The sequence below is a fragment of the Lissotriton helveticus genome, chromosome 3_1 (assembly GCF_964261635.1).
Source record: "Lissotriton helveticus chromosome 3_1, aLisHel1.1, whole genome shotgun sequence".
Lineage (NCBI taxonomy): Eukaryota > Metazoa > Chordata > Amphibia > Caudata > Salamandridae > Lissotriton > Lissotriton helveticus.
In genome coordinates this window covers 235,899,951-235,914,876 of record NC_136061.1, presented here as the reverse complement: position 1 = coordinate 235,914,876, position 14,926 = coordinate 235,899,951, and the positions used below count along the sequence as shown (strand labels likewise).

Sequence of the window (14,926 nt, the reverse complement as noted above, 5' to 3'; positions counted from 1 at the left end):
AAATCATTAAAAGGAGGAAATTGAAGCAAAAGTTAAGCTTGTCACGGCTCACAGGAAGCAAAGAAAACTTTGCAAACTATATGAAAATGCAACATTTTACACAGGTCTTTGTGAACGTTGTAACACAAACAACGGCAACATGCACAATCCTAACTGATAATAGTTACAGGAAACATTGGGAATCATGCTCTGGCACGATATTTACAAAGGGGACTTGTCTTTTCTGAAGATTTTCAAGCAGCTTGTTTTTCAATGGGTTACACTACGTCGAACAGAACTGCTTTCCCCACAGCACAAGTATGTTCCTGGTGTGCAACCAGTGTTTTGTATATTGCACGCAATGTCTTTATAAACACATAAATGGTTTTCTCAAGTCAAGGAATATTTCATTAGCTACCCCCCTTTAAACCGCCCATAAAATTGATAGCTCTTTAGCCAATATTTGGGAAATGGTGCTGCATAATGCAGGGCTTCATTTCATTTCTACTAAAATGCACTGGACTGAGAAACAGTATTAATACATCTGGAGAGCGTTAAAGGCGCTCGCTGTAATTTGGGGCTCGTATTTAAAAAATCCCATAGTGGATTTGAGATCCCAGTCCAGCCCTGACTTCGTCATCTCTCTGCACCACACACAAAGTGACAACACAGTACATTCTACTCTTCTCTGCTAACCCCAACTAGCTGCTGTTCTCTCATTCTAGCACTCTGCTACTCAGTTACTACCGATCTTTCTACCTACTCACTCGGTCATACCACCTAATGTTTTGTCTTCAGTGTTTTCCACTTCAAGAGGCAGCTGTTCTTTACCATGATCTATACTAACACGCCAAAGACTGCATAGCATTTACCAGCACGACAAGGAAGGGTCCAGGTCGGCAACATGTTTAGAAAAGGACACATAAGTAAATGCTAAGAATACTGCAGACATGAAGATATATAGGGCACATGGAAGAAATAAAACAAATAGATAGCAGATTGTTAACACCATCTTTGCCCCCGCCTCTGGAATAAAGAGCTACTATTCCTTGGACAAGGACCTTCAGCACCTAGACCACATCTCTGCAAACTCCCGGCACATCCAATTACAAATACACTCCACTAACATTAACACCAGGATCCTTCTGCCACACAGAAGAAAGTGTACCTCAACCCACTCTTCTTAAACCGCTCTTCCTACCACTTGAGATTGTTTTTTTACCTTGTGGGTCTCTTGGCGTCGGTCTTAAATGAAGTAGGCTGGACAACAGCTACAAAAAGTGGGTCATTCCATTTTTGTCTAGAGGACATCATGGAACTAGATCACGTAGATAAAGAGAAAGCAAGTTCCAGAGTTTCAGTGATTTGAACGCTGAATGGAGAAGACTGCCGCCTGTACAATACTAGTTTAAAGCACAGAATGACAACAGGATGGAGATGTACATTTCTTGGGCCCTAATTCCGAACATTCATTTCTTGGGCCCTAATTCCGAACATTCAATGTATTAAACATTGATTCCCAAGCAAGCGGAGCTGACCACGCTGTAAACGGCAGCAGCGAAGGGCAAACACTGAACGGTTTGCTGCCATTTACAGCCGGAACTTTCCTGCACCTGCCATCTACTTTGCTCATTGATACTCATTATCTTCTCCTTCATGTATGTACCACAAAGGGCTCGGTTCTACAATACGTTACAAGCGCTCTATTGCGGTCACTGAATATCCTTAACTCTCACTCCACAACTAAGCCATTGATTCTTCTAGGATAAAATGTCAACCTACAGCTCAAAAGATGAGCAGTTAAACATTACCTAGTAATTTCAGTCCTCTTGACAACTGACCATTTACAGCAGCACTGGCCAACATAAACATGGCAGGCAGATTTTTCCTGAGCCAATATAATAAACCTTGTCCTTCCAGACAGGGGCTACACCATAGATCTCAGGGAAGACGTAGTGAAGGCATATCTGTCATTTTCAGGGAATTGTAAATGTCGCTGCATTACCGGCTCCTTATTATGTACTCAGGCAGAAGCATTAGTATTTACCATTCCCACGTACCCCAAATTCCATCATAATCTGGGTATTTTGGAATTGTGTATCTTGAGTAAGCAAAACTATACTTAAGCTCTTTTGGATATTAAACAATACTAATGGATAACTTTAGTCTTGCATTACAAGAAAATTCACATTACTTTCTCGCCACTCTTAAAGTGAATGAATTCATAACAACTAGTAACCAGTCTGCTAACATCAGGGGCCATGAAATGTAAACTTGTTTCACTGATACCATCTACTCTATGGTCTGATCGTTGCCATCTCCAGTTTATCATTCAAACTAGCGAACGTAGTAGCAAGAACACACAAAGATTTCCTTGTTAAAACGTTCATACCGTCTCAACTTTCATGACTCTTTTTACAAGTCTTTGTCAACTTCCAAAAATTCACTAACATTTGTGGGTATCCTAACATGTTATAATCCTGATCTCTTGGCATGAAATGGAAGGATAAGCGATCTGAAATCAAACAGTGTAAACACCAAAAAAGACAGGATAAAAAGGTCTATTTTCTAATGCTTAAAATTAAACAAATAAGCCAGCTCGCCATCATTCATGAAAAATACAATTCTAGAGTTAGAGGTACGTAGCTTACTCATAATCATTTTTGGGTTTGCCTGCAAATGCCACCTTCAGGGGTATTCATTTTCTTCCCTTTCAGGCCTCAAGTGATTTGCTTACCAATTATTACATAAAGAAAGCTAAACATAATGGCAGGAATTTATTGGACAGTGACTGTTGAGATCTCACTACCCTCTTTCACCCCTGCCCCCAAATTGTCTAGGTTAGGGAGTTCAGATGTATGTACATTTTTATTTGATTTTAATATGTGCTTTTATGGTCATATTGGTGACCGAATAAAGATTGACTGACTGGAATTCAGATCCCTTGGTAGAAAATACACTGGTCTTCTAATTGCATACGATCACAATGAGGATGACTGAAAGGTTGCTTAGGTCAATCAAGTTCACGGACTCCAATGAGGGTCCTGCAACACAATGACTATTGAGAGCTTGTCTCAGTTTGTTTCAATTCTCTTAAAATCATTAAGCTTTCTTTCCTGGAGGTCCATTTCTGATTGCAAATCAAAAGAGGCAGAGTTGTTGCCCTCTGGAAAATAGTCCAATCTAGATCTAACAATCTAGTCCATTTTCAGGTCACTTTCCAACTTCTGGTCCTGGTCAAAGTGTTGGAGTATGCGGTGTGTCAACAAATGCAATTGCATCTTGAAAATTATTCAATTTTAATGCAGTGGTTGCAGAATGAGGAGGCCCACCTAGTTTGAGATAAAGATCTCATAAATAGGAATCACGTTAAGGTAGCCAGGAAAGCCCTGCACCGGCTCACAGATGAGAATCTGGTTTAAACTGGGCTGCAAGATCTTTAAAATGCATTAATTGCATGGCTTCATACTACCTAGTTAGTAGTATTGACATCTATGCCCCTCCAGGATATCAACAGTGCTGCTATGTGTGAACACTGTGATGTGAGAATAGTTCAGCACGTTCTGAGGTCACGTGTACAAAAGAAACAGGAGCTACAAGTTTTCATAATTAGTATCAATACAATGCATGTTATACTTCATCCTAAAATACACAGTAGTCCTATACAGAAGATAAGATAAACAATGGGCAAAATAGGAGAGGCTGATAAAAACAGCTCACCCCCCATAGAAGATATACTGATTGCACAAAGGATACAAGAAAATCATATTAAAAAAAAAGTTGAATCCAATAGGGCCAAAGAATAAAAAGTTTGTAATTAACCGCCATACCTACAAAAAGAGAAAGACAAAATTCATTAAAATACATTTATTAACGCAGTCAACCCTGAAAAGGAAAGCTTGAGCTACTACTGTAAAACGTACTCACTTTCAGTAACAATATTTTAATGGCTACATAATCTTCCTGCCGATTCTTCCCTTAAGAATATTTCCCAAGCAACAGACTAGTTTGGAAAACCTTTCCCCCAGCAGCAGGTTTTCAGTTAGAACTATACGGCTCCAGTCAAGTCTCCAACTGTGAAACAAGACATAACCAGTGTGTAAGAGGCACCAACCCGCATACTGACGACAGTTCCTGAATCATCGTCTCTGCTACAGTGAGGCATAGAGAAAAAACCGAGACAGTATTTTCAAAAGAAACAGTGATAGAATATACCATATATATATACCTTAAGGCTCTTAAGGGGATGGGTATGTAACTTGGGTATCTGCAGGAAGATTAAGTATCTCCAGAATAGTGTTACAGAAAATAAGATTTTTACTTCTGATGAATACTTCTTTATGCAAATTCGTCACCTGAATAATGAAGCCGACAGCTACAGCATTTGGGAGGTCGGTACGAATACTGCCAATTAACCGAGGTAGTCAAGCAGCACAACCCTGATAAAGTATACATCACTGCAAGCTTGCGATGTGATGAAATGACATTTAGCAAAGGTATGCAGGGATGAACACAGCCGCCCAGGCCTCGTCAGATATCAGAAGCCCTTTGGTGAGAGTAGTAGAATAAGCAGTGGCTCGATTGGAGGGGGCACAAATGCCCTCTGGTGGGTCTTTCTTGGTGGCCCATCACCAAATAGTATAGTTGGTCACTGCCTTGCCTTTCTTGCCTTTGGCAAACCCCACGAAGAGCTTATCATCCACTTTGTCGTGTTGAATATGGTTGATGTAGGTATTCAGTCTATGGAGTTGCCCTTCCTCCGTGGTGGGATGAGCGAGGGGGAGAAAGATGGCAGAGTGATCGACTCCACCATATGAAAGGCTGAAACCTCCTTGGGCAGGAAGTTTGAGCAGGTATGCAGGACAAATGTGCCCAGGTAGAAAACTGTAGAAGAGGGGACGAACAGGAGGGCTTGATTTTATGAGCTGTAGTTATTGTTACTAGCACCAAAAGTGTTCAAGTTAAGAAGTCAACCAGGACAATAGAGCATAAGCTCGACTGGGGAAGCCATCAAAAAAGTCAGCACAAGGGTCAGATTCTACTGAAGAGCAATAGACTGAGTGGTAGGAAGCAAGTAAACAAAACTTTTTCTTAACGTTCCACAAACGGTGATTAAACAACAACTCATCAGGGAGACACATGAAAACACAACAAAGGAGCTAAGTAACGATTGAATGTGCAATTGCTAGACCCTGCTGTGGGAAAAACAGGGCGCCAGAAAGGTGCACTCTTAGCTATCTGGTTCACCATTGCACCAATTTGTTCCAGTGACCCACATAAATGGACTTTGTAGCTTTTTTTTTGGGTAGCCAAGATAGCATCTGCAACTTCAACTGGGAGGCAAAATGACTAGCAGGCACCTCGCAATCTCCCTGCGTGCAGTCACAGCATTTAGGGAATGATCATTCTAGTGTGGACTAAGTAGCTGAATGAATGCCAAGTGCTAACAGATCTGCATTACATATTCTCCTGGACCCATCTTGGGCAGTCAGGATCAGCTGTGCCCAATACTCTGGCACAATTTTTGGCATAAGCCAAAAGAGACCAGTTGACCCTGAAGTTGTCCCCCAGGGAACCCTTCAGTGGAAATGTATGGAATAAAACCAAGGGCACATCTTGCTCTGCGTCGATGCAAAAAGATCCACATATGGACACTCCAATATAGAAATGATCACTTCTGTTAATTTGTCGTGTAGTTCCGACTCATGGTCCTCCAATTAGAGATGAGCAAATGTGTCCTCCCTCATGTTGAGGGACCCTGGCAAATAGGCAGAAACTGGGAAACGTCCCTGTCGCTGAGTCCACTGTAACAGGTAAATCACCCCCAGCACTGCCTTGTCTGTATATATTATGGATGGTTCTGTGAGTTTCCTCACAGGATGTGAATGGTGTTTCCTAATATTGAAGGGAGGAATGCCTACATGGCAAGGGTAACCAACCGACACTTTAACATATGTATGTGACAACAATACTCAGACAGGGACCAAAGGCCCACACCTTCATGCTGCCCAAGCGGGTGCCCTAGCCCAGAGAGGAACCATCTATGACCTCTGGAGCCTGCACATGCAGAGGGCTAAATGCATAACCCACCTCCAGCTTGGTGAGCACCATCTACCAGTGCAGATCCAAGCAGACCAAACAGAAGATCTGCAGTTGAGCCAGGAGGTCCCCCTGATGTCAGAGCCACTGAAACTCCCTCATCCACCATCTGGCAGGTGGAACCAACAGGATGCACAAGTCCATGAAGCCAAGCAGAAAAGGAGTTACATTTCAGTATAATAACTTGGAATCCTCTGTTGAACATCCATGGTCTTCCTCCTCCATGAAAAATCCTTCATGCGGGTTGCGTCCAGCACTGCACCTACAAATGTCAACCACTGCTTTGAAGCGAGGCAAAACTGTGGGAGTTGATGGAAAAGTCCAAATTGCAGAGATCAGTGATTGTATGACGGAGATGTCCCTTGACCAGCACCTGGGGTTCTGCTTTCACCTGTCAGTCACCCAGGTATGGAAATACATGGACTCCCACCATCTATTAAGTCACCACAACAGCCAACTCACATGAAAATACACATGAAAACACACGGTGAAATTTCAGGCCAAATAACAAAACTGAACTGATAGTGTTGTGACATGTTGAAACTCAAGTAATTCTTGTTAATGGGAAAAATTAAAAGGTGGAAATAGATGCCCTGGAGATATAGGGATGCCAATCATTATCCCTTCAAGGTGAGCATCTTGAACATGTCCAGTGAATGCGATGATAGAAAATGGGCCTCAGATCTCTAGCTTTTTTTTTTAAAGGACCAACAAGTAAAAGTAGTAGAATCCTGTGCCTCTTTCTTCCACAGGTACCACTCCATGACCCTTTTGTCCAAGAGGGCAAGGACTTCTGCCTACAGAGGCGAAGTGTGTGCTTGATGACACTTTCTGGCCAAAGTAAAGCAGGTCAAAAGGGAAGGACACAAAGTGTTGGGTGTAGTCCTTATGGTCAGCTAGACAACCAGCAATCCATCACGATCATCTCCAAATGGTGAAAAAGTGGAAGACCATCCACTTCCAATGGGGATGTCAATGCGGAGGGTGAGAGGGTGGGGGGGGGGATGAAGTCAGGCAAGAGATAGGTTTTGAGGCAGTAGAGCTAGCAGTGAGCCGAATGGGCTGGATCCACAGTGGATGCTCACAGCTACTCTCCCCCTGCCTCGAAAGGAGCCATACATTTTCAGGGGCATCTGGACCAGTTAAAAAGGTAATCTCTGCAGGGACTGCAAATGTCTGGAGCAGCACCTATTTTTTCGGTTTTACTGATGGAACAACCTCATTAGTTAGGCCAGGCCCAGCCGCAAACTGTAGTTTTACTATTCTTGAAGCATTTTAGTGAGGAATCAACCTTTTTTTTACCAAACAGCCCCCCCCCCTGAAGGGCTTGTCCATTAGTACGATCTGAAAATTCCCATAGTAGTGCCCAGTGACTGGCTGACTCTTTGCAGAATTCAAACTGCAATTCAGGATTTTCTTTGAAACATTCAATTATTGTTCAAATCCGACAATGGATTCTTCATGTTATCCAGTAGGCTCACCCTTGCTAATTTGGTTAAATTCCACAACGCATGGGCATAATGGCTTAGTAGCAATGTGGCATTTGCCATGTGGATAGTAAGACTACCAGATGCAAAAACCTTCCAGCCCATGGCAACCAGCTGTTTTGACTCCCTGTTCGGAGGGAGGGTAAGAAAGGCATTGCGATTCAGCTGCAAAGATGACACCTGCACCACAAGGCTCGCTAGCATAGGATAGGAGGTCAAGAGCGTCGGATCACCCAGAGCAGGGCTATATAATCTGGTAATTTATCTGTGGTCAGAGGACCTTTCCGAGGCAGCCAGAACAGGTGCAAGTAGATCCTCGTTAAATGGAAGCAAAGGCTTGGCAACTCAGGAAGAAGGTTACAAGAGGTCAGTCAAAATATTAGACTTACGTGTTTAAAAAGGCAAAGTTAACTCTAGAGACTATGCAGCTATATGCACTACAACGGTAAATGATGAGAATTATTTTGTTGCGGCCACTGAGGGGTAAGGAATATCTACTTCTGGAGCTGTAGTCAGACCTCTGGTGTTCTGTAATACAAGGTAAAGGCCAGCATCAGCGCAAAATGGAGTTAGTAGATTATCCCCCTTAGACATTTAAGTCACACAGAGGACAATGACCATCAGCCATGGGTATAATCTCGGAATTGGATCAAAAAACCTCCTCCAACCTGGAGAATTTCTGTACCCTAGGAAGAAGCGGTTCATTATGGCAAGATCTGGCCTTCTTTTGTGCCAGCTATGTAATTTCAGCAAACTCTAAGGGTGGGGTCAGCAATTAATCTGAACTCTGCGCAGAGAAAACCCTCAGAGAGCAAATCAGTGGAATGTGACTTCTTTCTAGTTGCTGTAGCCCATGGAGATGTGGAGCTGGGCGGTATCAGGGGCAGAGATGCCAGAGTCTCCTAGCCCAAAGGAGCGAGTCATCTCTAAAACAGTGGATCAGAGCGTACCAGTGCCATCCTAAAACTGTCCAACAAGACCGTCAAATGGGGCTGGCAATTCCAGATAGATCTTCTTTAGATTTAGAATCAGCTCCATGTTGAGGAATGATGGAACAGCAACATTGCCCCAAACGGTTTCAGGAACGGGATTGTTTCCATAGAGGAATGAGAAGATTTCTCTCGTTTATGGCACTTTTTGTGAGAAGAGCTTTGGGGAGATCGTTCCTTTACAGGAGACTTGTCTGCAGAGAAAGTGTCATTTCCCTACAGGCCTTGGTCAAAAATAAATTGGAATCCCACGCTCCCAGTTTTCCTTAGGCTGCATCAGGGAACACAAATCACAGGTCGCAGAGTCATGGCTCAAGCATGTCGGTTATTGCCTTGGACAGTAGGAGCCACTTGATTGGCCACTGAGTGAGGACGTTGTACTGATGAGTGCATCCTGTTGTGTTTGCATTTGTCACCCCGAGTGGGACGGGTATGCTCAGACGTGAGTCCCGAGCTCTCCATGCCACTGGAATCAAGCTATCCCGGCTGATGAGGGATGAAAGTCCAAAACCAGTCCTAGGATGCTTGATTCCAGTCCAGGGAGGACCTGGCTTGGCGATTCGGGCTGGACTGTTCCCGTGGGGCACAGGGTCAAGACTGATTTGCATATGGCTGGGTTCAAACTGGAAAGGCATGGTGAGCAAAAAAACGATGGATTTAGGCTCACATCTCTGTACTGGGGTGCATGTATGGCATTGTTCAGCATTCTGTCCATCAACTGTTTTTGCATGAGTGCACCCTGTAACCAGCGAGAACCACTTACACCTTAGTTGCAATGGGCAAATCCAGAGCTCTGTAGCTACAGACAAGCACCTGCTTCCCTACCTTCGTGTGTTTTCAAGGACACAATGAAAAGAGAAGCATTTACCACACATATGAGAATGTTGAGACCCCTTCTCCCCCAGACAATAGATTAACTCGGACATGCATTAGGGCCAATAATGAAAATATGCATTATTGTGTACTTTGAAACTACCAATCGTCCCACAACATTAAACAGTTGGAATGAAAAAATAAATGTATGCTGATCTGTTTGGTTTCATTAAATTTAATGTATCCAAAAAGACTTCATTGAATACGGAAGTATACACACAGCAGCACATCCGTAGACACAGATCATACTGGGACTTGTTAGACACCATATTCAGATATTGTGACTCATGACAGGGCTTTAACCCTGAATCGTTCAGAGGGTACATTTGACCTAGTTGCTGTTGACGCAGAGAATTTCATCAGTAAATCACTGAGCGATAGCTCTGGACTGTGTCTGGAAAAACAAGAACTGACATCAGTGCAGAGGTCTGTGCTTATTATATGGCCACACAGTGATATCTAATTAGCAATGTCTTGCTTGGATACGCATGCGCCACCTAGCGGTGATGAGTTACTGCTAGGGAAATGCTTCGGGGCCAGTCTGAGTAATTTTCTTAACACCTTGGCTGCTTTATTTATTTATTTTTAAAGTTTTATATAGCGCGAACAAGATCTTTGCAGATATCAGAGCGCTTTACAGAAACAGGGGGTAGGGGCAACAGGAGGGTGATTAAGCAGATTATTGGGTACAATATAGTGGTCAGTAATAAGTGAATAGCATAATAGGATAGCAGTCATGTAAAAAAAAAACAATCAGGTAACCAATAATACAAAAACAGTGCAAAGTCTTTGATCCAGCAACAATAGAGTTCAGGTGAGCTTTGGCTATAAGGATGGCTATACCTCTTTCTTAAAAATTACAGAAAAACACGGGGTAGGGGCATCAAGAGGGTGGTTAAACAAGCTATTGGGTACAATATAGTAGTCAGTAGAAGTGAGTAGCATAATAGGATCGCAATCATGTAAAAATATAATAACAATAAACAATCAGGTATCCAATTGATACAAAAGCGGTGCAAAGTCTCTGATCCAGCAACAAAAGAGTTCAGGTGAACTTGGCCATAAGGATGGCTTTTACCTCTTTCTTGAAAAATGCAGTGGAGGAGATAAGCCTGGTTTCAGGAGGGAGTGCATTCCAGATCCTGGGTGCCATTCCTGAGAAGGAGCGTTTGTATGTTTTTTCCTTCCGGAATCTACGAGGTTTCAGGAGTAGATTTTTTGTACTTCTATTGGATCTCGAACCTCCTGATATAGTCAGCTTCTGATTGAGGTAGTTGGGTGACTTGTGGTGTACGGCCGAGTGTGTCATAACGGCAATTTTCAGCTGTATTCTTGCTTCAAAAGGCAGCCGTTCCAGGGATTTTAAGTCAGGGGATATGTGTGAATGTTTTCTTGAACCAGTAATGAGTCGCGCGGCAGCATTCAAGGAGGCTCTTAGGGGGTGCGGTTGTTGATAGGGGGAGTCTGCTGAGGGCCACAATTCCATAGTCTATGCGGGGGATGACTAGGGCTTGTACAGCAGTTTGGAAGTCCTTGGCTGGGAAGAAGGGTTTAAGTTTCCTCAAGGTGTTGATTTGGAAATTAGCTCCTTTCGTTGCTTTGCTAATGTGCTGCTGCATGTTGAGCTTGGCGTCAAGTGTGATGCCTAAGGATTTCGCAGATTCCACGATGATGGGTTGGACATTGAGCGCAGTTAGGTGATTGAGCCAGACTTGAGTGATGGCAATTTTCGCAGGAGGTGAGATCAGAAGAAACTCAGTTTTCAGAGCATTTAGTTTGAGGTGATTATCGGCCAACCATGATTGGGTGTTTCTAAGTGTGGAGTTCAGAAGTTCGATGTCTTCCGGGGATTGTAGCTTGAGGTAAAGTTGAGTGTCATCGGCATACATATGGAAGTGTACATTAGATGCTTGGAGCAGGGTGGTGAGTGGTTCCATGACGAGGTTGAACAATGTGGGGGAAAGGGAAGATCCTTGTGGGACGCCTAAAGTTACAGGCACAGGTGAGGACAGTACGTCGTTGATCTTGAACCTCTGAGACCGGTTATGTAGGAAGGAGGTGAACCATTTGAGAACAGTCCCGGATAAACCCATTCTGGTACTTAGCAGCTCCAGTAGGTTCTCATGTTTGACCGTATCAAATGCTGAGGAGAGATCAAGAAGGACGAGGAGGCAGGAATCATTGCGATCTAAGATTTGGAGGGCGTCATCAATTATGTGCGTCATAGCCGTTTCCGTGCTGTGTTTCGCTCGGAAGCCTGATTGATGCGGGTTGAGGAGGTCAAACTGATCAGTGTGTTTTGTCAGTTGTACACATTTTTCCAGCAATTTGGCCAAGGTGGGGATATTGGTGATAGGGCTGTAATTGTTTAGGTCAGACGGGTCAGCTGTAGGTTTCTTGAGTATCGGCGTGACTTGCCCCACCTTGAGGGAGTCTGGGATGAGTCCTTGTTGAAGGGAGCTGTTAATGATTTTAGTCCAGAGTGGGAGGAGCAGGGGGGTGAAGTCTTTTACAGCATTAGCAGGTAGGGGGTCTGTGAAGTGATTAGAGGGCTTTAAGGTGCCGAGCAGTTTGTGAATTGCTTCTTCAGAGTAGGTATCAAAGGACGTCCATGATGCGTTGTTTTTAGGTTGAGTGGTATTCATGCTGATGGGGCTGTAGTATCGGCTTACATCATTGAGGAGATCACTTCTTATGTTGTCGGTCTTTAGCTTAAAGAAAGCAGAAAAGTCTTCACAGTGTGGAATATCGCTTGTTGTGCTGTTTGATTGTAAGGGTTGCATCTTGGTTTGAGTTTTGACTAGTTCGAACAGTTTTCTTGGTCGGTTTTTTGCTTGGTCTAGCTGGAGGCTGAAAAAGTCAGATTGAGCACTTGATTTTCCTAAAGTAGGCATTTCTCTTGTTCTTAAGCGTTTTAAGGTGCCGTGCTGAGGGGTCAGATCTCCAGGTGCGCTCTGCCATTCGCATAGCACGCCTGTCTTCATTGAGTCTACCGTCATACCAAGGGTTCGAGTTCTTGGTGGAGACTCTCTTCAGTTGCAGTGGGGCGGCTTCGTTGATTATTGAGCTCATAGAATCGAGGTAGAGGTCGGTCAGTGATTGAACATCAGAGGCGCCCGAAGGGGGAAGGAGGAGACTGCAGGTGTGAGGAGGCAAGGAGTTGGGGTTAAGATTCTTCATGTCCCTTTTCCAGATCATGGATTTGGTGGGTTGAGCCGGGTTAAGTTTAACTTTTTCGTTGATAAAGAAAGTGATAATGTGGTGGTCTGACCAGTCACAGGGTTGGATCGCCCCCAGTTGGGTAGAGTCCTCTTTGGCGATGATAAGGTCGAGTATCGAGCCTTTGTCGTGTGTAGGGCTGTTGCATATTTGGGTGAGGTCAAGCGCATTAAGGAAGGTTTTGAGACTATTCACCACTGCGTCTTTCTGATCGTTCCAGTGGAGATTGAAGTCACCCAGGTAGATTTGAGTGATCTGCCGACCGGCGTTGGATGAGATCGTGTCCATGAGTTGTTGGGTGAAGGTGAGGTTGTCACCAGGCGGGTGGTAGATGAGATGTAAAGCGCATACTGGTTTGCCCTCGCTGGAGATAGCGAGGCAGAAGAGTTCACATGAAGTGATGGAAGGGGAGGTGACTTTAGCAACGGAGAGGTTGCTCCTATAAATGCATGCGATTCCCCCACCCGTCTTGCCGGTCCTGTCGAGTCTAATGATGTGGTAGTTGGGGGGAACTAGTATGTCCATTATAGGTGTAGAAGCTTCAGTTAGCCACGTTTCAGTCAGAATGGCTAGGTCAAGATCCATTGTTATGATGAGATCCGCGATGTCGGAGGAGTGTCTCGGGGCCGATCTGCAGTTGAGTAGGATGCATTTAAGTCTGGGGGTGAGAAGGGTGGTCGAGTGTTCTAGGGGGACTTTTCTGAGATTATTGGGGACGGAGGTTCTGTTGCTTAGCGTGGGGGGCCTGAGGGGATTTGTGAGAATTGTGGGTATGGGGAGGTGTGTGGTGGTTGTGTGTTTTAAGGGGCCTGGGCCAAAAGAGCGGAGGAGGGTGCATAAGTCGTGGTCCGAAAGGGATTTGAGGGCGCGCCGGGGGCAGTGGTGTGATTGCGAGCGGGGATAGAGGGCCAACGCGGGGAGAATTGAATGCGTGGGTCTTTGGGGAGGGTGGAGGGCTTGTTGTGTGAGGAAGTGGTGGTAGGTCGGGGTTGTCTGGGGTGTGTGTAAAGAAGTTCTTTGATGGTGTGGAGATCTTCTTTGACTTGTAGGAGGGTGGATAAAATCATGTCCAGAGGTGGATTGGGGATGGTGTTGGGGATGAGAGGCAAGTGGTTGAGTAGGGAGCTGGAAAGGGAACTGGGTAGGGAGGGGGGGGGGGATATGCTAGCGTTCGTGCAGGGCTCTGCGGTAATAGTGAGTGAGTGGGGTGGCATTCGATGGGTGAGAGAGTGTGTGGGCGGAGGTATAGGTGGGAGCGCTGGTGGGAGGCAGCGCAGGTGAGTTGAGGGATGAGTGAAGGCTGAAGACGGTAGGGGTGCACGGAGGGTAGTGGGGGCTTAGAATGGGGGTGAGAGTGGAGGAGGTGTTAAGGTAAGGGAAGTGTTGTGCTCTGTGAGTCTAGTTGGGAGAGTGGGGAAGTGGGGAGTGAAAGTGGGGGGGGAGCTAGGGTGGGAGATGGATCTGCCGCAGGGCGGGGGAGATATGTTCCGGGCGGTGGTGGGTTCTGCGAGACTCGTAGGAGGTGTGAGGTGGGGGGAAGGGAAGGTGGGGGTATGGAGGATGTATGAGGGGGGAGTGATCTTCGCCAGTGAATGAGGGGTGAGGAGGAGTTACATCGGGTGTGTGACTGACAACAGCGCTGGGGGGGATGGGAGAGGTGTGTGTCATTCCGCTGTTGTGGTGGGTTAGGCCAGTTAGATTGAGGATTGGAAGTGGAGGGTGTTGTGTAGCCAGCGGTGTTCGGAATGGAGGTCCGCCGCTTGGCGATGTGTTCGAAGAAGGTGGGGAACAGGTTGTCGAGTCGGTCGAGGTACTTATCAGTGGATTGGAATAGGATGGTCCCGTTGTTGTAGATGGTGATGGTGGCTCTGCCTGGGAAGACTTGGGATGGTGTGATAGATAGCGTTAGGCCATGAGCGGATATTCTGGTGGTGGAGATAGTGAGAATGGAGAGGAGCGCTTTCCTCCACTGTGCTCTACCTAGAGTGTAGAAGATGATATCGGTGCTCGTGGCTCCATTGATCAGTGAAAAGTAGGTGTCCACAAACGGGGTTTCAGGGTGGGCCTTTAGGAAGTTGTGTTTGAAGCGTTTGGCGTTTTTTTTGGAGAGCTCGGGTGGGTAGTTAATTTTGTATGTGTGCTCGCCCATGCGTTCCATGGTGGAAGAAGTGTAGGTAGAAGAGGGGGGGGGTGTACGTGGGTGAGTGTGTGAGGTTACAGGGCTGCAAGCCAGAATAGTCTTCGGTATGGGCAGTTGGTGAGGATGACTAGACTAAGATG

General features: G+C 45.2%; 1 protein-coding gene across 1 annotated transcript in view; it reads right to left on the bottom strand.

The window, feature by feature from the left end:
- Positions 1–14,926, bottom strand: part of DERL2 (derlin 2) — a 52,751-nt gene that overhangs the window by 26,774 nt on the left and 11,051 nt on the right. Inside the window, exon 3 of the mRNA XM_078679695.1 lies at positions 3,736–3,809. Within this exon, the coding sequence (XP_078535821.1) occupies positions 3,736–3,809 (74 nt within the window). The remainder of the gene's footprint in view (positions 1–3,735; positions 3,810–14,926) is intronic.